The sequence below is a fragment of the Cornus florida genome, unplaced genomic scaffold, assembly GCF_030987335.1.
Source record: "Cornus florida cultivar Cherokee Brave unplaced genomic scaffold, ASM3098733v1 CherokeeBrave_3.0.0_Hap2_Chr01, whole genome shotgun sequence".
NCBI lineage: Eukaryota > Viridiplantae > Streptophyta > Magnoliopsida > Cornales > Cornaceae > Cornus > Cornus florida.
In genome coordinates this window covers 90,697,049-90,721,227 of record NW_026775571.1, presented here as the reverse complement: position 1 = coordinate 90,721,227, position 24,179 = coordinate 90,697,049, and the positions used below count along the sequence as shown (strand labels likewise).

The 24,179-nt window shown below is 35.5% G+C and overlaps 1 protein-coding gene across 1 annotated transcript; it reads left to right on the top strand.

The window, feature by feature from the left end:
• The first annotated feature begins 20,510 nt into the window (after window positions 1-20,510).
• Window positions 20,511-23,667, top strand: LOC132277310 (uncharacterized). The gene is made up of 4 exons (XM_059779143.1): window positions 20,511-22,246; window positions 22,331-22,639; window positions 22,728-22,815; window positions 22,906-23,667. The coding sequence occupies exons 1-4, from the start codon at window positions 20,511-20,513 to the stop codon at window positions 23,665-23,667; spliced, it is 2,895 nt and encodes a 964-aa protein (XP_059635126.1).
• The last annotated feature ends 512 nt before the right edge of the window (window positions 23,668-24,179 follow it).

Below are 24,179 nucleotides of genomic sequence, written 5' to 3'. Positions count from 1 at the left end.
TGGAGATTAATCTTTTAAAAGAAGAAATTCGCCAGTTAAAGTCTCGTCAACATAAGATGGAACTGGAAATTACTCTTTTAAAAGCAACATCTGTAACTGAAACTTCATCATCCCAGATTGAAGTCCCTCAAACCGAAAGCACGAATTATCTTCAACTCTTGAATCAAGTTACTTACCAAAAATGGTATATTTCTATCAATTTGGTAATTAATCAAGAGTACACTATCACTAATGTTATTGCCTTAGTTGATAGTGGTGCAGATATGAACTGTATCCAGGAAGGATTGGTTCCCACTCAATATTTTGAGAAAACCACTCAAGGTCTTACCAGTGCAAGTGGTGGTAAGATGCAGATTAAGTATAAACTTAATCATGTTTTCATTTGTAAAGAAGGTATTTGTTTACCATCTACTTTCTTACTCATCAGGAATATGGCACAACAAGTTATTTTGGGCACCCCCTTTTTAGCTTTGATCATGCCAATTGAGAAAATTGATTCTCAGGGAATATGCTCTAATTTACATGGTCAGTCAATCACTTTTCAGTTTTTGACCCCACCAGTAAACAAGCATATCAATGCTCTTAAAGATAATATTATCTTTAAGGAAAAGCAACTGAATTATTTGCAAAAGGAGGTATCCTCCTTAGCAATTAATTAAAGATTGGTACAACCCACTGAGCAACAGAAAATTGAGTCAATACGACAAAACTTTCTAAAGGAAATCTGTAGTGAGATTCCTAATGCTTTTTGGGCAAGAAAGAAGCATATTGTTTCTTTACCCTATGCAAAGGGATTTACCGATCTCATGATTCCTTCTAAAGCTAGTCCCAGCCACATGAAAGCTGACTACTTGGAATTATGCAAAACTGAAATCAGCTCTTTAATGGTAAAGAAGCTTGTCACTACTAGCTACTCCCCCTGGAGTTGCAGAGCTTTTTATGTCAATAAAAATGCTGAAAAAGAACGAGGGATACCTCGCTTGGTTATTGATTATCGACCACTTAATCTAGCTTTGAGTTAGATCCGATACCCAATTCCCAACATCAAAGATCTTTTAGATAGGTTACAATCTGCTGTAATCTTTTCTAAATTTGATCTTAAATCTGGATATTACCAGGTACAGATTGCAGAAGAGGACAGGTACAAAACAGTTTTTTGCGTACCTTTTGGACAGTATGAATGGACAGTAATGCCATTTGGATTAAAAAATGCCCCTTCAGAATTTCAACATATTTTGAATGACATATTTAATCCTTTTTACTGAATTTTCTATTGTTTATATTGATGATATTCTTATATTTTCAAAATCAATCGATCAGCATTATAAACACTTGAAAGTTTTCAAAGATGTTATTTACCGCAGTGGTTTAGTAGTTTCTGCTCCTAAACTAAAACTGTTTTTAACTAAGGTCCGATTTCTTGGTCATGAAATTTGTGATGGGAAAATTAGACCTATTAATCGCAGTATTGAGTTTGCTTCTAAATTTTCAGATGAAATTAAGGATAAAACTCAGCTTCAAAGGTTTCTGGGTAGTTTGAATTATATTCGAAATCACTACAGAGATCTTGCACAGGATACAGCAATTTTGTACACCAGGTTAAGGAAATCTCCTTCTCCATGGACTTTGGAACACACCAAGGCAGTCCAGAAGATTAAACTCAGAGCAAAACAAATTCCTTGCTTAGCTCTAGCCAATTCTTCATGGTTCAAAATTGTAGAAACAGATGCCTCCAATATTGGATACGGTGGTATTCTTAAACAGAAAAATCCAAATACAGGAACAGAGGAACTTGTTCGCTTCACTTCAGGAACTTGGAAAAATGCACAAATAAATTATTCAACCATTAAAAAAGAAATTCTTTCTTTGGTTAAATGCATTTATAAATTCCAAGATGATTTAATCAATCAGATATTCTTGTTACGCATTGATTGTAGTGCTGCTAAACAAGTACTGGAAAAAGATGTAAAGAATTTAGTTTCCAAACAGATATTTGCTGGTTGGCAAGCTGATTTATCTGCTTTTGAATTTTCTATTGAATATATTAAAGGCAGTTCTAATTCTTTACCTGATTTTCTAACTCGTGAATTTTTACAGGGTTCATGAATCAGCCACCCCATGGGCAGGGCCGGGGTAATACTCTAAAGGCTCGTGGCAAAAACAAGGCTAAGGCCAAAGTGGTTATACCACTAAATGATGATCAATTTCCATATTTGGATCATGTTGCTGATCTGCTCAACACACCTTCTAAAGGAAGCAGCAGTACACAACAGAAACAACAGAAACCAACCATGAAAGAGGTTCTTGAACAAGAGACTCCATGGATACCTAATCAAAGGTATATTCAGACAGTATTGGTGCTGGATTCTCAGGATGAGCAATGGATGCCAGATCCTTGGGAAGTGAAATCCAGATATTTCCAAACTCAACAATATGCTGCACCGGATGGTCGCCATAGATATATCTATGAAGCCATTCTTACTGAAACTTCCTCTGTGGAGATCAACCACACGAAGCAATTTCCGAATTCCAAAGATAGTCCTCTTACTTATAGTAAAGCTATCTTTAAGAGGCTTATAAGGCCTAGTGACTGGGGATTAAATCCTAATTTGCCAAGGAAAATATCCTATGGTCACAGTTACAATTATTGGGATTATATCTCAGCTTGGACATATTCGTTCTTTTATCAAAATCCGAAGCATAAGCATTCTTGGTTCTTCAAGATATGCCCTCAATCAGTTAAGGCTGATTTCCCAAACTGGGTTATACCCTGGTGGGCTGTATTTGGCCCTGATCTGGATATTTTGCCAGAATCAATTCGGCAGTTATATTTGCCATGGCAACAATTTCATCCTCAATTACGGGGACAGGATAATATTCCTGTAGGGAAATCCACCCTCTTGTTCTTTACTGAATTTGGAATCCCTTGGATTTGGAAATGGGATTTCCAATGTGGTTATACCACTGACAAGTTACCAGTCCTTTAGAGGATTTTTTCTTACCGATGGTGGTCCAAGACCCTATCCAAGCCCTCCTCCATCATATCAGAAAGAAAACACTGGAATACATGGATAAGGTTCCAAAGTTAACTATTCCAGAACCCGAAATCTTTAACCCATTTGAACTTGTTAAAGATATGATCAGAAAACAACAACCATTAATTATTGAAGCCGATTTAATGGTTAAATGCATGGATTTTATGAGGACCAAATTTGTTAAATCTTTTGATTCCTCCACACCTACAGTACGAGATGATGCATCCATCGTGTCAGTCTCTAGTCAAACCAGTCAAGACGGTAATCAGTTTTCTTGTCTAGCTGGGTATGCCCAAGATCCCAATGAAGATCTTATTTCTGAAGATGAGCCTACAGTAGCCGACTATTGGGACTCTCTCACCAGTCACTTGATGGACAAGATGAATCCACCTAAAAATAAAGATTCCTCTTATCCTGCCGACAGAAGAAGACAAAGAACTTTCCCCACAGTCTTTGGTTCTACAGTATTTCCTTCATCAGATGTCTACTTTCTATCAGATAAGGAGACAGAACTTAGTGGTGGGCCGACCGACTGCATTATTCCAGCACACGATCCCATACACTATGCGGACTTCAAAATGTTAATTTCAAGTCCATTTTATGTATAAATAGAGGGCAAAGTTCCCTTCAATGTATCTTTCAATTTCCTTTTCTTCCTTTTGTAATATTTCTATGTACTAGCTTGGAAGTTCAATAAGAAAGTTTTCTGTAAGTCTGTTTAAATTTCATATTCTTGTCTTCATATTCTTGTTTATATTTCGTATTATATCGATCCTTGTCTATTTGGTATCAGAGCCATGCTGGCTTAAACTTTTATTGTTAATGCTTCTTAGGTCCTGGTAGCATGATTATTATCGTAATTATGTAATGAACAATATGACTATTATTCTGTCTAATTATGTTTATCCCAGATTCAATTATGGGTCGTCCAAAAGTCGCGTTGGAATATTTAGCCCACTTTTTGCATTAAATTGCTGCACAGGGTGTTGTTTCCAGTAAATCGTTGATAGACGAGTAATAGAATCTCTTTTAAGCAGAAAGACGACAGAATAGTAACTTACTGTTCATTATATAATACTATAATATTTATACTATGCAGACCTTAAAGCATTAACAATAATTAACAGATATATTAAAACCATTTTCTTCCTCCTCTTCAAGAGTACAGGAAAACCAGGATTCAGAACTGGTAAAAAATACTGAATTAGTGGAATGGACCAATGTTCAAAATAAATTGAACAGATGGATTATCCCTCCAGTAAGTGCAAAGAGCATTTACAAAATCGGAATGCTTAATTTAACTGATCTATGGACTGTCAAGACCATGGAACAGACCATGCAATTAAGCACTAAGGATACAATAATTAAGTTATTGTCTTCCCGTGACCTTCAGAGGCACATGCACAAATATAAGTACATCCATATAGGTTTAATTCAGATTGCTTTTAAACCTTTAACCTTGTTAGGTTTGGATGCTTGTATTCAAGCAACCCTTCGGGATGCTCGATGTCTGAAATTTCACCCTTCCTTAATGGGTGCACTGGAAACCAGTCTATGTCATGGACCGATTTATTTTAATGTATATCCTAGTCTGAATTTATCTTTAACAGATAAAAATATCCATGAGGCCGTCAGTCTTCGTGTTCAGACCTATGGGTATGATTATTTACCTGGATCGGAAGTGATAAGTGTTATTTATCGCATCCATTACAAAGTACTTGATACTATGTGTCCGAATGCCATACGCAAGGACTCTAAAGGAGTGACAGTGTTATGGGACACCAATATGTACACATCCAATGTTGCCACAAAAAGGATGATTCCTTGGAGTGAAATAACTTTTCCTGAACATTGGACGATTTCTAACGCAGTTCCGGCAAAGCCAATTGCTAATCATAGCTTAGACTGTGTTATTCAAGATCAAGATGGTGATGTTTTTCTGAATTTCAGAAAATCAATAGATCTACCTAGATCTACATCATCTAAAGGAAGTCATCTTCCTTATCATGTTTCTTGTCCTCCTTCTCGCCATTCGATTTCGTAGGATTACAGAAAGGAAGATCTCCCTGAAGTCATATATACACACACACACGTATATGCTTTGCCCAAATATGTAGGTGTTGTTGCTTGTGCCAAATTATATATATATATATATATATATATATATATGCTTTGCCCAAATATGTAGGTGTTGTTGCTTGTGCCAAATTATATATATATATATATATATATATATATATATATATATATATATATATATATATATATATCCAAGCAAGATTATATATATATACACACACACATATATGCTTTGCCCAAATATGTAGGTGTTGTTGCTTGTGCCAAATTAATGCTCCACATTCCTACTCTTTCAGATTCACTTTCGCTTTAGAAGAATGCCATACAAGTCCTACTTTCTTGCAAAGGAATAATGAGGTCCACAATCCATCTCCTCTATTCCCCAACGTGAAAGACGAGGTTGAATCATTTAGAGTTAACGGTTGGGTTTGTGACTCAAATTTTTGTGTACTTGGACTATTTGAACGGTGTAATTTTTGTGGAATATCTGGAAAATTAAACGTAAGGTTAATGAAAAAGTTAGACGGATTTAATTTTTCTAGGAACTTGGATCCTCTAAGTTAAATATTCTCTAAGTTATTGTACATTAAATTCATTATAGAATGACATGTACCATTAAGAACCTATCAATTGCTGATGTTAAAACACGTCAACTAATTTACTGAGAGTTTATCAATGTGAAAATTGTTGGGTTTATTTCTTTCTATATTGAGGAAAGCCCAAGTGGGTTTTATTAAAGCCCAAAGCCCAACCCTTTAGGGTGTATAACCCTAAGGAAGTCAGAAAAGAGAAAAAAAAACATAAGCCATAGCTTTCACGAGAGGGAGAGGAAAAACGCAGTTTTTCCATATACAGCCTAGATTTCATCAAACCTCCGACTCCGCTTTGTCCGTGGTCCGATTGAGCTAAAATTTGTAGGAGAGGTTCACGACTCAATGAGTTAAAATTTGAACGGTGGAGATCGGATTTTGAGCTCAGGAACAGTGATTTGTGCCCATTAACAGTAACTGGGTTTTTGGTATTTTTCTCTCCAATTCTCTTTGTTTTTTTGGCCAAGATTGGTGATATCTTGATGAGATGTATTGTAGCGTCTAATTGCGATTAGAGAAGACTTTGTGTACCCATTATTTGGTCGATAGTGGAGATTTCAACTGGACTAGGTCCCGTGGTTTTTTGTCCTCACACTGGGAAAGTTTTCCATGTAAAAAATTGCTTATGTTTTTGTGGCTTGGTGTGATTGATTATTTCTCTATTATTTTTCAACACATATAAAAGTAGAGATACACTATATTTGCTTGCATATAGGGAGAAGAGTTATTTCGCTGTGTTTGTTTATTGTTATCTCTCCCAACAAAATGGTATCAGAGCTCTAGGTTGGCAGATTGCCAAGTTGGCAGTTTGAGTTATGGACGCAAATACGAGTAGAATGATTAATCTTAATAGTTCAAATTATCACATATGGAAAAGAAAAATGGAGGATCTTCTTTATGTGAAAGATTATTACCTACCGGTGTTTAGTGCTAAAAAACCAGAAAATAAGTCTGTTATGGAATGGACTTTATTACATCGACAGGTATGTGGGTATACCAGGCAGTGGGTAGATGATAATGTTTTGAACCATATTAGTGGAGAGACAAATGCACGTTCTCTATGGAGTAAGCTTGAACAGCTATATGCTAGAAAGACTGGAAATAATAAATTGTTTCTGATTAAGCAAATGATGGCTTTGAGATACCAGGACAGGACTCCTTTATCTGATCACCTGAATACATTCCAAGGAATTATTAATTAGCTGGCTGGAATGGGTATTAAGTTTGATGATGAGATACAAGGGTTATAGTTGCTTGGTTCATTACCGGATTTATGGGAGACGCTCAGAATTTCATTATCTAACTCCACTCCAGAAAGTGTAATCACAATGCATATGGCCAAGAGTTGTTTGCTAAATGAAGAGATAAGAAGAAAAACAGAGGAATCCTCTTCACAGTCGGAGATCTTGGTTACAGAAAAGAGGGGGAGAAGTAAGAACAGAGGTCCAAAGAACAGAGATAACAGCAGAAGCAAGTCCAACAAGTTTGCAAATGTTGAGTGTTATTATTGCGGGAAAAAGGGACACATCAAAAAATATTGCAGGCAATTGAAGAAAGAAAACAAGAATGAGAAAGGGAAGGGAACGAAGAATGGAAATGACAAAGATAGTGATGACAGAGTTGCTACCACCATTCCTGCAGACTTCCTCATTGTTTATGATGATGAGATGATAAATGTTGCATACCATGAGACCAGTTGGGTGATTGACAGTGGTGCTTCTATTCATACTACATATCGGAAGAATTTCTTTACATTTTATAAATTTGGTGATTTTGGAACAGTAAAGATAGGCAATAATGGCTTGGTTAAAGCCATTGGAATTAGAGATGCGTATCTGAAGACGAATAATGGCATGAGGTTAGTTCTCAGAGATGTGAAACATATTCCTGACATTCGTTTGAATTTGATTTCTGTAGGTAAACTTGATGATGAAGGGTACTGCAGCACTTTCAGTGATGGCCAATGGAAGCTCACTAGGGGTGCTATGGTTGTGGCTCGAGGCATGAAGCACTCTGCACTGTACATTTTGCAAACAAGGATCTCCAACGACATTGTTAATGTGATGGAGGATAATGATACAACAAAGTTGTGGCACAAGAGAATAGCTCACATGAGTGAGAAATGATTAGCTCTACTTGGGAAAAAAAGTCTACTATGTGAACTGAAAGATACACTTCTGAAAAGATGTACTCATTATTTGTCAGGAAAGCAGAGCAGAGTTTCCTTCAAGAATTCCCCTCATTCAAGAAAGTAAGAGATACTGGATTTGGTACATTCAGATGTGTGTGGCCCTATGAAGACGAGAAAACTTGGTGGCTCTAGATACTTTGTGACCTTTATAGATGATCATTCAAGGAAGTTGTGGGTATATACCTTGAATTCGAAAAACCAAGTGTTGGCAGTATTCAAGCAATTCCAAGCCCTAGTTGAGAGACAGACTGGGAAAAAACTGAGATGCATTCGTACTGATAATGGCGGAGAGTATTCTAGTCCTTTTGATGAGTATTGTAGACAGCAGGGTATTCGGCATCGAAAGACAACTCTGAAAACTCCTCAGTTGAATGGCGTAACAGAAAGGATAAACATGACACTGGTTAAGAGAGTGAGATGTTTGCTTTCACAAGCCCAGTTGCCAAAATCCTTTTGGGGGGAGGCATTGAGCACAGTTGTTCATGTGTTGAATCTTACACCCTGTGTTCTTCTACAGTTTAATGTGCCAGACCGAGTTTGGACAGGTAAGGATGTCTCCTATAATTATCTGCATGTTTTTGGGTGCAAAGCATTTGTGCATATTCCAAAAGATGAAAGGTCCAAACTTGACGTGAAAACGCGACAGTGTATATTCCTTGGTTATGGCTAAGATGAGTTTGGGTACAAGCTTTATGATCCAGTTGAGAAGAAAATTGTGAGAAGCAGAGATGTAGTGTTTGTAGAAGATCAGACGATTCAGGATATTGAGAAAGTAGAGAAATCTATGTCTTAGCAAGGTGATATCTTGACTGATGTAGATCTAGCTCCTCTGAAGAATCGACCATCTCAAGTTAAGAATGATGCTCAAGATAACCACCAGTGTACAGGTGATATGGATGTTCCCCTATAGGTTCAGGGAGACGTTGAGACTGATGAGCAGTTGATAGCGCTGGAGATTCCACCAGAGATTCCATCCAGGAAGTTTCCCAGAGATATACGTCCTTCCACTTGGTATTCAGCAGAGCAGTATGTGTTATTGACTGACGGGGGAGAGCCCCAGTGTTTTGCAGAAGCCATAGAAGATGAACACAAGACAGAGTGGGTTGAGGCCATGCAAGATGAGAGATGCAGCCATTGCATGATAACCACATCTTTGAGTTAGTAAAGCTACCTAAAGGAAAAAAAGTTTTTGAAAACAAGTGGATTTACAGGAAAAAAACTAAATGAGTTCTCTTCCCAGCCACGGTACAAAGCTAGATTGGTTATCAAAGGGTCCGGTCAGAAAAAATGTATTGACTTTGATAAGATCTTCTCTCCAGTCGTAAAGATGTCATCGATCCGTATAGTACTTGGCCTAACAGCTAGTTTTGACTTGGAAGTTGAATAGATGGATGTGAAAACTGCCTTCCTTTATGATAATTTGGACGAAGAGATTTATATGAAGCAGCTAGAGGGTTTCAAAGTGAAAGGGAAAGAGGATTATGTGCGCAAGCTGAAGAAAAGCCTATATGGTTTAAAACAAGCACCGAGACAGTGGTATAAGAAGTTTGAGTCTGTTATGGGGAAGCAAGGTTACAAGAAGACAACTTCTGATCACTGTGTATTTGTTCAAAAATTATCTGATGATGATTTTATTATTCTATTGCTTTATGTGGATGACATGTTAATTGTTGGCAGGAATGCTTCAAGGATTGACCAGTTAAAGAAGTAATTGAGTAAGTCATTTGCTATAAAGGATTTGGAGCCAGCAAAGAAAATTCTTGGCATAAGAATCAGTCGTGATAGGAGTGCCAAAAAGTTATATTTGTCACAAGAGGAGTACATTGAAAAAGTGCTTCAGAGGTTCAATATGGACAACACTAAAGTGGTTAGCTCTCCTCTTGCTACCCACTTCAGACTGAGTACAAAGTAATGTCCTTATACATATACGGAAAATGAAGACATGGAAAGAGTTCCTTACGCCTCAGCAGTAGGAAGTTTGATGTATGCAATGATTTGCACAAGACCAGATATAGCCCATGCAGTTGGTGTAGTTAGCCGATTCTTGTCAAATCCAGGAAGAGAGCATTGGAATGCAGTGAAGTGGATCATGAGGTATCTTCGAGGCACTTCCTGTTTGAGACTTGGTTTAAGAAACGGATAACCATTGTTAGTTGGCTACACAGATGCAGATATAGCAGGGGATGTGGATACTCGTAAGTCTACTTCGGGTTATTTGATCACTTTTGCATGTGGGGCTGTAGGTTGGCAATCGAGACTTCAAAAATGTATTGCTCTTTCTATGACATAGGCAGAGTTTATTGCAACAACGGAAGCGACTAAAGAGTTGCTATGGGCAAAGAAGTTCTTGAGAGAACTTGGTTGCAAGTAGCAGAGGTATGTGTTGTTTTGTGATAGCCAGAGTACTATTCATCTTGCTAAGAATTCCAGTTTCCATGCAAGATCTAAGCATATTGATGTACGATACCATTGGATCAGAGATGCGTTGAACAATAAGTTGTTTGAACTTGAGAAGGTTCACACTGATGATAATGGCTCTGATATGTTGACAAAGACACTACCAAGAGAGAAGCTTGAAGTTTGTTGTTCGATCGTTGGGATGGCGATTCCCTCCATATAGTCGGAAAGGGGGAGATTTGTTGGGTTTATTTCTTTCTATATGGAGGAAAGTCCAAGTGGGTTTTATTAAAGTCCAAAGTCCAACCCTTTAGGGTGTATAACCCTAAGGAAGTCAGAAAAGAGAAAAAAAAAACATAAGCCGTAGCTTTCACAAGAGAGAGAGAGGAAAAACGTAGTTTTTCCATATACTGCCCAGATTTCATCAAACGTCCAATCCTGCTTCGTCCGTGGTCCGATCGAGCTAAAATTTGGAAGAGAGGTTCACGACTCAATGAGTTAAAATCTGAACGATGGAGATCGGATTTTGAGCTCGGGAACATTGATTCGTGTCCATGAACAGTAACTGAATTTTTGGTATTTTTCTCTCTAATTCTCTTTGTTTTTTGCCAAGATTGATGATATCTTGATGAGATGTATTGTAGCCTCTAATTGCGATTAGAGAAGACTTTGTGTACCCATTATTTGGTTGATAGTGGAGATTTCAACTGGACTAGGTCCCCGGCGCGGATGAATCATCCCCTTCACTCCCACAATTAAGGGGACCCAATTTTACAAAACCTGGCTTATCACTCACGTGTAAGTCAATTTGGCATGCAAACCATTTCACACCATATATCTAACAACCAATGTGTTGTTTGTTCCCAATTTGTCGAGCCAAAATATGTCCCATTTTTTATGAATTGACAAGAGTTGCACATTTTTGTTCCTGTAGTATATATTATTGATTCGGACGATAACAATGTGTGGGTGAAAATCACCCGCATGCAATTTAGTCAAACAAAAGATGCTTTTTAGTATTTAATATTTTATAGGCCGAGTATGTTTCCACCGTTGATAGATGACTAGTGTGATATAGTATTATTATATAAAGCCATTCCCGTCAACGTACGTGCTTGTCCTTGTAGTCAATGGCATGACCTTTACTGTCATTCTTGTCAACGAACGTGCTTGTTCATGACTGTGTGTTACAATCCCATATTCTATGTGGAATTTGTAATCTTTCACGGTAGCCAAAATATGTGTCCGGCGGTTGAGTTTCATAACAGCAACCCCTCGCAAATGCAATATTATTACCATTTTGTAAAATGTATGAACTCAACAAGCCGCCTATCCACAAATAATTGGCATTTCCCTCACATATTGACATGGTGTATATATTAATTCCACTTTTTAAACTTGTTAATATATAGTGTGAAAAGTGAAATTAATATATACACCATGTCATGATATCACGTCAGTCTGTCTACTAAAGTACTTCTACTGTTCCACAATAAACAACAAGAGAAATTGCCATAGATTTCTTCAAAACTATTCCAAATTACAGTTGTCTTTTGTTGTTTCTACCAATTACCATAAGAATTAATCTGGACACCAGGCTCTTTTTAGAATTATATTTTATTTTTAATATCTTGTTAGAAAATTTAATCAATTCACCAAAGAAAGTTGTAAATTCATACATATTTCGTGTTTTGCAATTCACTCCATTAGATATTAAAGGCCCTTTTTTTTTATAGAAATGTTTACACATAAGTGGCGTTATTTTCTGCCTTCACTACTGATTAAGATTTTTAAAATGAAGTCCCGCTTTTATTATTTCACAGAGTGACACCAACGGTCCATATATAGCAGTACAACTGGCATTCCTCAAAATGTCCCATGAACGATTGCACGACGGAAAACCTGCATGCTAATTTGTCAAACAAAAATTGTTTTGTAGTAGTGTAATATATATAAATGGGCTTTTTGATTGTGTTTTCTTGCAAAAACATCAATAAATAAATAAATAAATAAAAACAAATAAGATTGTGTTTTCACCATTAATATATAATATATAAGTAGTGTAATATAATGACATAACTGTCAAAGTACTTGTACTTGTACTTGTCCTTGTTATTAATATATTTAGATTGTGTTAAATTGCATTTGATTACTCTTCCTAGCTAACTACATTTATGAACCTGTAGTACAAGCAATTTGAAGATTGTATGATCTTTTTTTCTTTTTCTTTTTTTTTCCTGTCCAACAAACAAAAAACACAAAAAAACAAAAACAAAAACAAAACCAAACCACTAAGTACCATTATCCAAAGTATCCAATTTAATAGCTTTCAGCACCTGGGATGACTAAACATCTCAACTTACATCACTAGATTGAGAGATGTCATTGCCAATTGACTGACAATGTGAACAATTGAATTATTTTTCCTCGACATCCAACCAAGTCATAGTGGGTACGTAGTTTTTTTATTTTTATTTCTTTTAGTTAAAGGATAAGCTTGTATATAAGGATGAAGAGCATACAATGCGTCCCCAAAGGGGAATAAAAAGAAACAAAAAACAGCAGGCATCTAAAGGCAAAACATACTACTTCTACACAACAGTTCAATAATAGACTCATCCACATATTTTAACCTTCCTCCATAGAAGTAAGGATGGTCACTCCAGAGATGTATCCATCAGCAACCCTAACAATTGTTTATGATAAAAGCCAGGAGTGTCCATAAGCTGTGGAACAGCAGTGTTGGAAGAGGATTTGCAGCTGCGAGAAAGAGGTGATCTGCTTCAAGTCGGAACTATTCCTAAGCTTGCTTATTGCAAGTCTGGCCCTAACACAGTTTTTGACCTGAGCTATAATGTTGTGTGCAGTGGTTGCTTGGTTTCTGAAAGCTCTTGCATTTCTTTCAATCCAAATGAAATACACTGTTGCAGCCCAAAACAATCTGTGGACTATAAATTCAGATGAACTCCAATCTGAGGAGCACCATTGAAGCAAATCAGACAAGCAGCTTGGCATAATGTAAAATCCAACCAAATCTTGAATAAACCTCCATATGTGTGAAGTGTACGTAGTCGCACAAGTGACAACATGGCACATTTTTCACCATTGGATGTAGGCTTGGTCTGGTTAATTGGAGATCAGAAAAACTGTTGGAGAGGATCTATATCCCTAAACAAGTGACAAACATGGCCCATTTATCACCATTGGATGTAGGTTTGGTCTGGTTAATTGGAGATCATTATTGGAGAGGATCCATATCCCTTCTCGAACTAATTAAATATCCATTCTAGGTTTCCCCCTTTTAAGCATACATGAATTTAATAGTTTTTCGTTATTAATATTCCAAAAATAGTCATTTAAAATTTTAATTTGAAAAAAAAAAATTTCTAATATACTCACCGAAAAGTTAAACCAAAATGCAGAGCATCCGTTGAAATTTTCGATCACAAAATCATTACGAGCTATGCTAAGCACAATTTTGATTGACACGACGGTACGAACACAATTGTTGGGTCATTATAAGTTGTGCATTTTAAGATTTTTGGACCTATGGAGCATAATGGTGATTTTCGTTTATGAGTTTGACTGTTGGTTTGAAAAGTCAAACTTTGGAGTTGACCATTTCGCCCTTGTTTTAGGATTTTGGTCAATTAAGGTGTTGAAGAAAGGTGGTGACCCTGATGAGGGTACCCTAGGGTTTTTGTGTATTTCGGACACAATGGTGAATTCCATTCATCGTTCTGACCATTCGATTGTGGGGTTGTAGTGAAATCTCAATTTTGTCCTTTTCGGGGGATTGGTGATCAACTAATCGGGCTCTAGGAAGCATGTGGTGTGCTTGTTTCTAAGATTTTGGGATATTCTAAGTGCAATGGTGAAGCCTAACTTCCAATCAGACAATCAGGTTCTCAGTTTTTAGATTTAATCGTATGTGGGCCCTACTGATAACTAGACTTAGAAAATGGAAATTCTATCCCTTTCATGTGGTTAGGTTGACTTGGAGTGAAATTGGGGGGGGGGGGGGGGGGGGGGGGCTGTCTACATACTCACACACTTTCGTCCACTTTTAAACTTAAACTCCTCCCTTTCTCTTTGAGGATGTAGAGGTTATATTATTGGATGAAGGACTTCAATTCGCTTGAGTCACTAATGGGCTTTGCAATCGAATTCATCATTGCTCGTAGTTATATCAACTTTGTACCTAGCGCACATAGGTGGTGCTAAATATGTTATATTTAGAAAATGGATGCTTATTATGGAAAAAAATATTGAATACTTGGAAGATACCTACTATGTAGTACTCCTATTTAATATTTATTCATTATTTCTTGAACCAATGCATTAAGCATGAACATTCGTATCACTTCGGAAAATCCAACATTTTTTTTCGCAACTAATTCAAATATTAGATGTTAGTTAATTACGAAATTATATGCAGATGTCTCGATAGCCCAGTAGGTTATTATTTTCTATGAACTTTAGAGTGCTAGGTTTCGACTCTCTATATCTATTAATCTAACTTCTAACACTTCTTGTGTTTGTTTTGAAATATTTATATATATATATATGTGAAATTATATCTCCCTTTAATAGAATTTAAGTCGTCATATCCACTCCCATAAGTGACCCTCGTTTACAAGACGTTGTTAAATAGCACTTGCGTTTTAAGTCAATCTGGCATGCAACCATTTCACACAGCACTACAAGAATTCTGGGCAACAGGGACGGACAATTAGGGACAGTTTCAAATTTGTCTCAAAAAGGTAGTTTATTTGGGACGGAAGAGGCAGTTTGTCCCAAATTACCCAAAAAAAGCCTAAAATACCAAAAAAAAAAAATTTCCCCCCCTCCAATTTGTTAGCGCGAAAATTTAGCGCCATATTTATATTTCTTTTAATAAAAAATTATGAAAATGGCCTTTTGGGACGGTAAACGTACCGTCCTTGATTACTTACCAGGCAATTTTACAAAACTATCCTTCTAAAACGACGTAGTTTTGGTCAATTAGCATATATATATTTTGGCCACAAGGGAGACATTTGCGCAGAACCCTCTCAATTATATTAAACTTGTTCTGCCCTCTTTTTGAAGGATTGCCCTAGCTAGCTCTTCTCCTTCCGTCTTCTATCTCAGACGATGATGATCCCTCTGCCTTTACATGACATCTAGTGCTGAAAAACTTGTATGGTTTTCCCCAAAATCGATCTCTTTTTTTTCAATTGAAGTCATTGCCAACTGATTTTCTCTTTCACAAAAGTGGGTATCAACATGGAGGTCTTGAAGAGCCCCCCAACAATAGCAGCCGAAAACGATCTTTCTTGATATCCTCTGCTCTCCTATCGACGAGTCCTCTAACACTCTCCGCCATCTTCAACATCAATCCCACCGCCGGTAATTTTCACTCCTCAATTCCTTTATTTCCCAAGTAATGAACCCTAACTGCGTATACATTCACTATATACACACATATACACATGCATATAATTAACATAAATGTTTTAGATGCACAAAATTTGAGTGTTCGCTTTATTATTCACTGCTTAACAACCATATTTGTACTCAAAACGAAATTAAGGAAAAAAAAAATGTAACAAAAAGGAAAACGGGGGGTGGGTTCAAAGATCAATATTTAATTTGGTAAGTAGTCATGCATGGAACTCTGTATTTGGATTAGGATCAAGTTATGATTAACTTTGAATATTAAATTTTTGGTGAAAATGAGACAGAAAAATTAAAAAAGAAGAATTGTTAAGGTCTTCTTTGAATTTTTATTTTTATTTAGAATTGTGGAATTCTGGAGAAGATTTTTAAAACTTGAAATCAGAAGATAAGTTCTTGTCGCGCTCATCCTTCCAAATTGTACATTAAGCGCATTAATTTGGACTTCAATTTTCAATTTTCTTATGGTAATACATTAGGAATTTCCTTATGGTAGACGTGCTTTATGTCCCAGTTGGTGGGAAGCCCTACAGTTGGTGTGTGAGCTTCTGTTGGAGTAGCCTACCTACCCTCTAACTTCTAATCAAACTTCAACCAATTGCCAGGCTAAAAATATATATTCCTTCTGCTTTCCTTCTGTAGTTAAGTTTTCTAAATTTTCTCAAACATATGATTGTAATGCAAAACATAAACTTTACTTTTAAAATAGTGGCACTTTTTTACCTTTCAAAATAGAAGATCTAGGTTTAAATCCCTTAAAAGAAAAAGTGGAATGTAAGAGTGAGTTTCTATTAAAAAAAATTATTAAATAAAATAAAATATAAAATAAAACAGAATAAATTTTCTTATATATATATTTTGAAGGAGTTATGCTATATATTGCTATTATGAAGTAAAATAGACAATTGTCTTCACTTCTTTTTCTTTTTTATCCATTGAGGAACCTGATATCTCGCGTACTTTGAGAATAATGTAAAATTTCATAATTCGTATAAGAGTAGATTCTTTGCACAATCTATAAACTAAGCTACTTCATTAATTTAATTTTCTTGCTGGAAAGTCGATCCTTTTTTGTGGGTTTTGTTGATTGATCTTAGTAATATATAATTTGCAGTTTATTGGCTTCTTCTTTGTCTAATTGGGTGAACATCTAATTCATTTCAATTGGGAGGCAGCAAAGTCAGTCCATCAATGGTGGACAAAGCTTCTTCTTCCTTCTTTGTATTCTGATCTCACCCACTTTCCTACTCTAGACACTCCCTGCAACAGGTCCGTTATTTTCTCACAAACCCAACTTTTTCATTTTTGAATAGTCTTCTTATGGCTTTGGAAATATTTTAATTTTGCATTAACCTAAATGGTACTGATGGGTTTTAACGATTTTTTTTTTTTTTTTTTTTTTGGAAAAAAAAAAAAAATCTTCCAAAAAAAAAAATCATAACAAACTAAATTTAGTAGTATTATAAATTATTGGCCTAAGTTGTATCCATCTTCTTTTGGAACTAAATTTTAAAAAAGTTTTATTGGACAAGAAAACAAAATGTATAAACAAGACTTTATATTCCATTGATCTTCTTATCCACAAGTAGAGTGCAAGTTAGCTGTAAAGCTAATTAATTGATAACTATATCCAACAAAACAAAACAATTTTTTTTTTTTTGATAACTAGAGTGTATCATGTAGATAAGAAGAAGTGCAGAGTATGTGTCCAAGGACAAATGTTATTTTGAAACTGTACAGCTTAATCCATCACTTTGCCTTTTCCAGCTCTGCAGACTTGGTTCTAGCTTCACAAGATGTTTAAGAGAGGGTTTTGTTTTGTTTGTTTGTTTGTTTTTTTTTTTTTTCCTTCTTTCATTTTTTAGTTAGTATTATATAAAAAATATATGTATATATATACATATATATATTTATCTGACAAGGAGAAGGTGTCACGCCCCGTCTTGGTGCGCACGAATTGGTTAGAGTGGTGTTGAAAGTCACACCAACTAGGAGAGTGCCTCCCAGGTCACCCCAAATTGATCCAATATCTGGGACTTTTTCCCTAATTATGCTTGACTCACTAGCTATTTATTAAATTGTTATTTGTCACTAAATTGTTTCTTGGGGATTTTTTTTCCTATAATACTTTAAATTCAACAAGTGACTCGATGATCCCTATTATTTTGTATTGCTAATCTTACAGTTTTAAAAATACCAAATTCAAGCTTTATTTTTCAAAAGATTACTGAGCTATTTTAACAATTTTTTGGTAACCAATTGTTATAGAATGCAACACTTGTGTATTGTGTATTTAAGAAAATCTCTAATCCCCAGCATTACTGATCCACTTGAGCAGCCAAAAATGTTATCAATTCAATGGATTTGTAAATTTTGCATTAGCTCAAAATGTTTAGTTGAACGCATAAAGTGCCAATCCTTTATATTTTTGGAATACCTCATCCATTTGTCTCAGTTGATTGGATTGATAGCTTGGAATGTTTTCTATCATTTGCTTCTTTGTTTCATGCCGTAGATCTTCTCTATAAGGACTACCAAAGCGACTAGAAGTTCAGTGTCACTACTTACTCTTCTACGGGTGTTGTAAGTGTTTTTTATTTTCTATATTTAATTTTTCTTTCCCGTTGCTTTTTAGATTTGTATATTTGCTTTTTGGCTTGGTGAGGCTAGAGTTATCTCTTTATTTATTGTTTTGTGTGTATGGTGTAATTTGTTGAGTATTTTTATATCTAACTCAATGTGCTTTGTTCAAAAAGTAAAAGAAACCAGTTCAATAGATTTAGCACACATGTTTTTTTTGGCCTTATATATACATATATGTGTGTGTGTGTGAGTATTTGTATTAGTTCACATCTAGATAATGAAGTACTAGGAAATGGGGCTTTTGTTTTTGATCTCTTAGGTTTTGGTTTCGTCTAACATTGTGATATATAGTTGAAGTTATGGACAAAACTCTATGACTCTGTTTTGTATTCTATACAGATCTGTTCATGTGTTGCCCAAAAATAAAAACTTGTTTGAATTAAATCTGGGAAAAAATTATCTTTAGGAAAAAAAAATAATTATTATGTTCCTTCATTTTCTGGTTGTTTGGGAGGCTATAATAGATTTTTTTATTTTTATTTTTATATTCCTGGACACAATTGTAGTCATGTTAATTCTTTCAACTATTGGAAGTTTCAAGGCTTTATACATAATTGGATTCTCCAATATGAAATTGACCTAGAGCGGGTACATAGATCACCTTTGCTCAATTTCCAAATTTTACTTTTATACAAGACTACGAGTATACTGATTAGAATTCACACCAAAATTTAGAAGTAAAAAAGCAAACCCAAAGACACCATTTTTTATGTTGCGTAGATGTGTTCTGTCCCACATGGGATGTAAACTAGGTGATCTTGTGATTTTGTAATTAAATAGTCCAATTTTCAATGTCTTGTGATTTCTTAATTTCCTGTTCTATTTGTTTCAGTAAATTTGTCTCCATGTGTTTTGATTAGATTTTAAGTCTACTTCTTTTCTTTTTTTTTTTTGAATATCTTGTTTCTATATACGTGTGGTTTTGTTTGGCTTTGGATTTGAACTAAATAGTGTTGTTTTATCCTCCTTTTGGTTCAGATTAAGTGATTTTTCATTAGAAATTAGTTCACATCTAGATAATGAAGTACTAGGAAATGAGGCTTTTGTTTTTGATCTCTTAGGTTTTGGCTTCGTCTTAACATTGTGATATATAGTTGAATCTGTGGACAGAACTACATGATTCTGTTTTGTATTTTATACGGAATTGTTTGTTCATGTTTTGATTGATGTTATTTTTAAGCTTCATTGTTTTCTTCAATTTAATTTGTTTAAATGAAAGGTTCTCTTATAAATATGTTTAAATTTAATCCGGGTAGATATTATATTTAGGAAAAATAATAATTATTATGTTCCTTCATTTGTTGGTTGTTTGGGAGGCTATAACATTTTTTGTCCTGAACATAGTTGTACATAATGTGTTCAAAATAAAGTTGTTCCTTACATATATATATGTTTATAACACATTTCGACATAATTGAAATACAAAATAATGTGTTAAAAAATAATAAATGTATTTCCACACAATTGTATCTATTTTAATACATTATTCATGTTTCTATTTAATGGGATAGGACCATGGATGAGGAAATTGAAAGAGTTATACATACACATATATATTCAACATGCATCAATTGTATCCATAATTGATTTTGTTTTTGATGAACCAGTTACATGGATAAGTCTTGGATTCATCATCATGCTAGGGGTAGTGAAGGGTACAATAGAGGCATAAGAAACTTCATAAAGTTGGCTAACAGACATAAAGATAGGCAGGGTAGGATCAGATATCCGTGTCGTTTGTGCAAAAATACTGTGTATAAGCCAATTAAGGAGGTTGAAAAACATCTATTTTAGTGTGGGATGTACAAGTCGTATACTAATTGGATATGGCACGGGGAGGGTATTGTTAACATCACTAGTACTGTTAATACAGAATATGATGTTAATACCGACAATGGGGATAATGCCGATGAGGGACATGGAAATGAAGACAATGTTTTTGAACAGCTGGATAATGTACAAATGGGAACATTCACTAATGCAGAACAAGCAGAAGATCCACCTGAAGTTGATATGGGAGACGAAACATTTAAGAAATTGCTAAATGACGCATAATGTGAATTGTGGCCAGGTTGTCAGAAAAACTCTAAGTTGTCAGCAATATTAAAGTTGTTCCATATGAAAGTTGTAGGCCAAATGACCAACAAAAGTTTTGACATGTTGCTTAAGTTGCTAAAAGAGGAGTTGCTTCCTAATGACAACACGTTGCCAAAGTCATATTACGAGACTAAAAGCTTGTTACGTGACTTGGGTCTCGGATACGATTCCATCCATGCATGTAAAAATGATTGTGCTCTATTCTGGAAGGAGAATGAAGGTAAAGAATGTTGTCCACAGTGTGGTGAGTCAAGGTATAAGTCTCACGAAGGTAAAGGTAAGAAAATTCCTCAAAAAGTTCTACGATACTTTCCTTTGAAACACAGGCTTCAACAATTGTTTGTGTCAAGGGATACAGCCGTAGACATGCGGTGGCATAAGGAGAAATGCGTCAAAGAGACAAATGTGTTGAGACATCCAGCTGATTCAAAAGCTTGGGAAGAATTTGACAATAAGCATAGTTGGTTTGCTGCCGATCCTCGTAATGTTCGTCTCGGGTTAGCATGTGATGGTTTTAATCCATTTGGTAACATGAGCAATGCTTATAGTATGTGGCTTGTAATTATTGTGCCTTACAATTTGCCACCTTGGATATATATGAAGGAACCATATATGTTTATGTCATTGCTTATTCCTGGTCCTAAATCACCTGGTAGTGACATTGATGTGTACCTGCGACCGTTGATCGATGAGTTGAAAGAATTGTGGATGGATGGTGTGATGACATATGATGCCTATAGCAAATCTCACTTTAACATGTATGCGGGGTTGATTTGGACTATACATGATTTTCCCGCCTATGCGATGACATTCGGATGGATGACAAAGGGTTATATAGCATGTCCAAATTGTAACAAACACACATGTTCTTGTTATTTGAGTCATGGAAAGAAGATATGTTACTTGGGAGCTCGTATTTTTTTGTCATCCGAACACGCTTATAGGAAGCGTTATAAGCAATTTAATGGTGAGAAGGAAGAAAGACAGCCACCAAAGCAGTTGACTAGTGATGATATTCTAGAACAACTTAATCTCATACCCGAGGTTAGATTCAGAAAAGGACCAAACAATAAGAAGCGGACTTGTGGGAAGGATGAACTTAATTGGACAAAAAAGAGTATATTCTTTGAATTGCCTTATTGGAGAACGCTTTTGTTGCGGCACAACTTGGATGTTATGCATATAGAGAAAAATATATGTGATAACGTATTGGGGACATTAATGAATATTGAAGGAAAGACGAAAGATACGTTCAAAAGTCAGATGGATTTAGAAGAAATGGGTATTAGAAAAGAACTTCATCTTAAGCGTAATGGTGAGAAATTTGAGATGCTACCTGCACGTTACACATTGTCAAAGGATGAAAAAAGGCAATTGTGTGATTGGTTAAAGTCAGTGAAGTTCCCAGATGGTTATGCGTCGAACATAAGCCGTTGTGTGAATGTCAATGAATGTAAGATATCTGGATTAAAAAGTCATGATTCACATGTTCTCTTACAGCGTCTCCTCCCTCTGGCTATGCGGGGATTGTTACCCATTGATATTTGTAATGCGATAGCAGAGCTTGGTTTATTCTTTAAGGAGATGTGTTGTCGGACCCTTAAAATGGATGTCTTAGAGGCATTAGAAAGGGACATTACTGTTATAATATGCAAGTTAGAGATGATATTTCCTCCATCATTTTTTGACATAATGGTGCACTTAGCTATGCATTTGCCACGTGAGGCTATCATCGCAGGACCTGCCCAATATCGGTGGATGTATCCCTTTGAAAGGTGCTGTATATTTCTAATACATAAAATGTTTTGGGGGCATTACATGATATTTAATTATGTATAAGTATTTTGATGTGTATGCAGGTTTTTACATACTCTTAAGTCTTATGTGCATAATAAGGCACGTCCTGAAGGGTCCATTGCCGAAGCTTATGTGGACAATGAACGTGTCACATTTTGCTCAAGGTTTCTTCAAGGGATTGAGACACGATTTAATCGAGAAGAAAGAAATCACAAGGGCGACTATCGTACCAATTGGTCCACTTTTTCACAGCTAAGGCAAGTGGTTCGTCCTATAGGGTCTGGAAGTTTAGAAATACTTGACATTGCAAGCATACAAAAGGCTCGATTCTACGTGTTAAATAATTGTCCAGAAACTGAGTCATACGCACTGTAAGTTATATATTGTATTTTTTTTTTTTTTAAAATTATCTACTTATAAATTATAAAATGCATATATTAATATCACATAATTATTTAGTGCACACAAGGCTGCACTTGATCAAGAAAATACGGTTAATGTACAATCCAGACACGTAAAAGAATTTCCCAGATGGTTGGAAACACTGGTAAGTCTATAATGTGCTTGACATACCTACCATTTCTTTTAGATGTTGTGTCCTTGTGCATTAGTTTAACACTCTACAAATTTTTCATAGATAAAGGAAGAGCATTATCATAACAAGTCAACAATTAATGATGACCTTTATTCATTAGCGTATGGACCTGAATCTCGGATACATCGATATTCTGGTTGCATTGTAAACGGAATTAGGTTCCATACAAAAGAAAGGGAGAGAAATCGAAGAACACAAAATAGTGGTGTGTTAGTCAAAACAGAGGACCTTGATTCCTATGGCGTCTTGACAGATATCATTGAGTTACAATACCCTTTGAAAAAGCGGGTTGTCCTATTTAAATGCGATTGGTTCAACACAAAGACTGGTATTAAGAGTGATACTTATTTCAAGAGCGTAAACATAACCCGTAAATGGTACAAAGATGAGCCTTTTGTGTTGGCTAATCAAGCTAAACAAGCCTTTTTCGTCAAAGATAGCAAATTACGAGGGACGTGGGAGGTCATTCAAGATATAACACATAGAAGCTCCTATGATGTTCCTGAAATGGAGGATGATAGCAAACTTATAGCTGAAATGTGTACTGCAGCATATGAAGATGATGAACCATGTATTGTGGATAGGGTTATTGAGGTGGCGGACTTTGACATGGATCCACTCCCTTTGAATAGGGATGGCTTGGAGGTTGAAAGTATTGATGTTGAAATAATTCTTAAAACTAGTCAAGAATCACGTTATGAATTTGACTTTCTTGAAGACAATGATGAAATCTCCATTGAAGACAATTCAGACGAGGAAGAAGAATTGCTTAGTGAAGATGATACTGATTTGGATGATATGTGATGAGTTTTATTTTTATTCATTTTTTGTTGAACACATGCAAATTTGAAGTTAAATTGTCTTCAGTACTTGAACATTACGTTTTAGAATATGTATTGTTTTTATCTTTTTGTCTTATTATTACTTCTTTTTTTACATTCACATTATCTATTATTTTTCTTTATATTAATTTTCTATTGTCTTGTTATTTTAATACTTCTCCCTCTTACTTAATTGTTACTCTTTAATCTATCAATTTTTTGATTCGTTATAAAGATTTTATTCGCCTTTTGCTGTAATATACCATGGCATCCAATGAACCTCGTCGCTCTTTGAGATCTAACGATGAACTCACCCAAAATGCTCCTGCATCGTCCCAGCCACAACCAATAGTGGAAGGTGATATTTTCTAATCTTTACATTTACTACACTTGGTCTTTGAATTTACCAAAAGTAGGTCTCAAAATACTTTTACAAGTTACTTTCATGTCTTTTATTTTTCAGGTTCTTCAAGAGAATTCCCGAAGCGTGGAAAA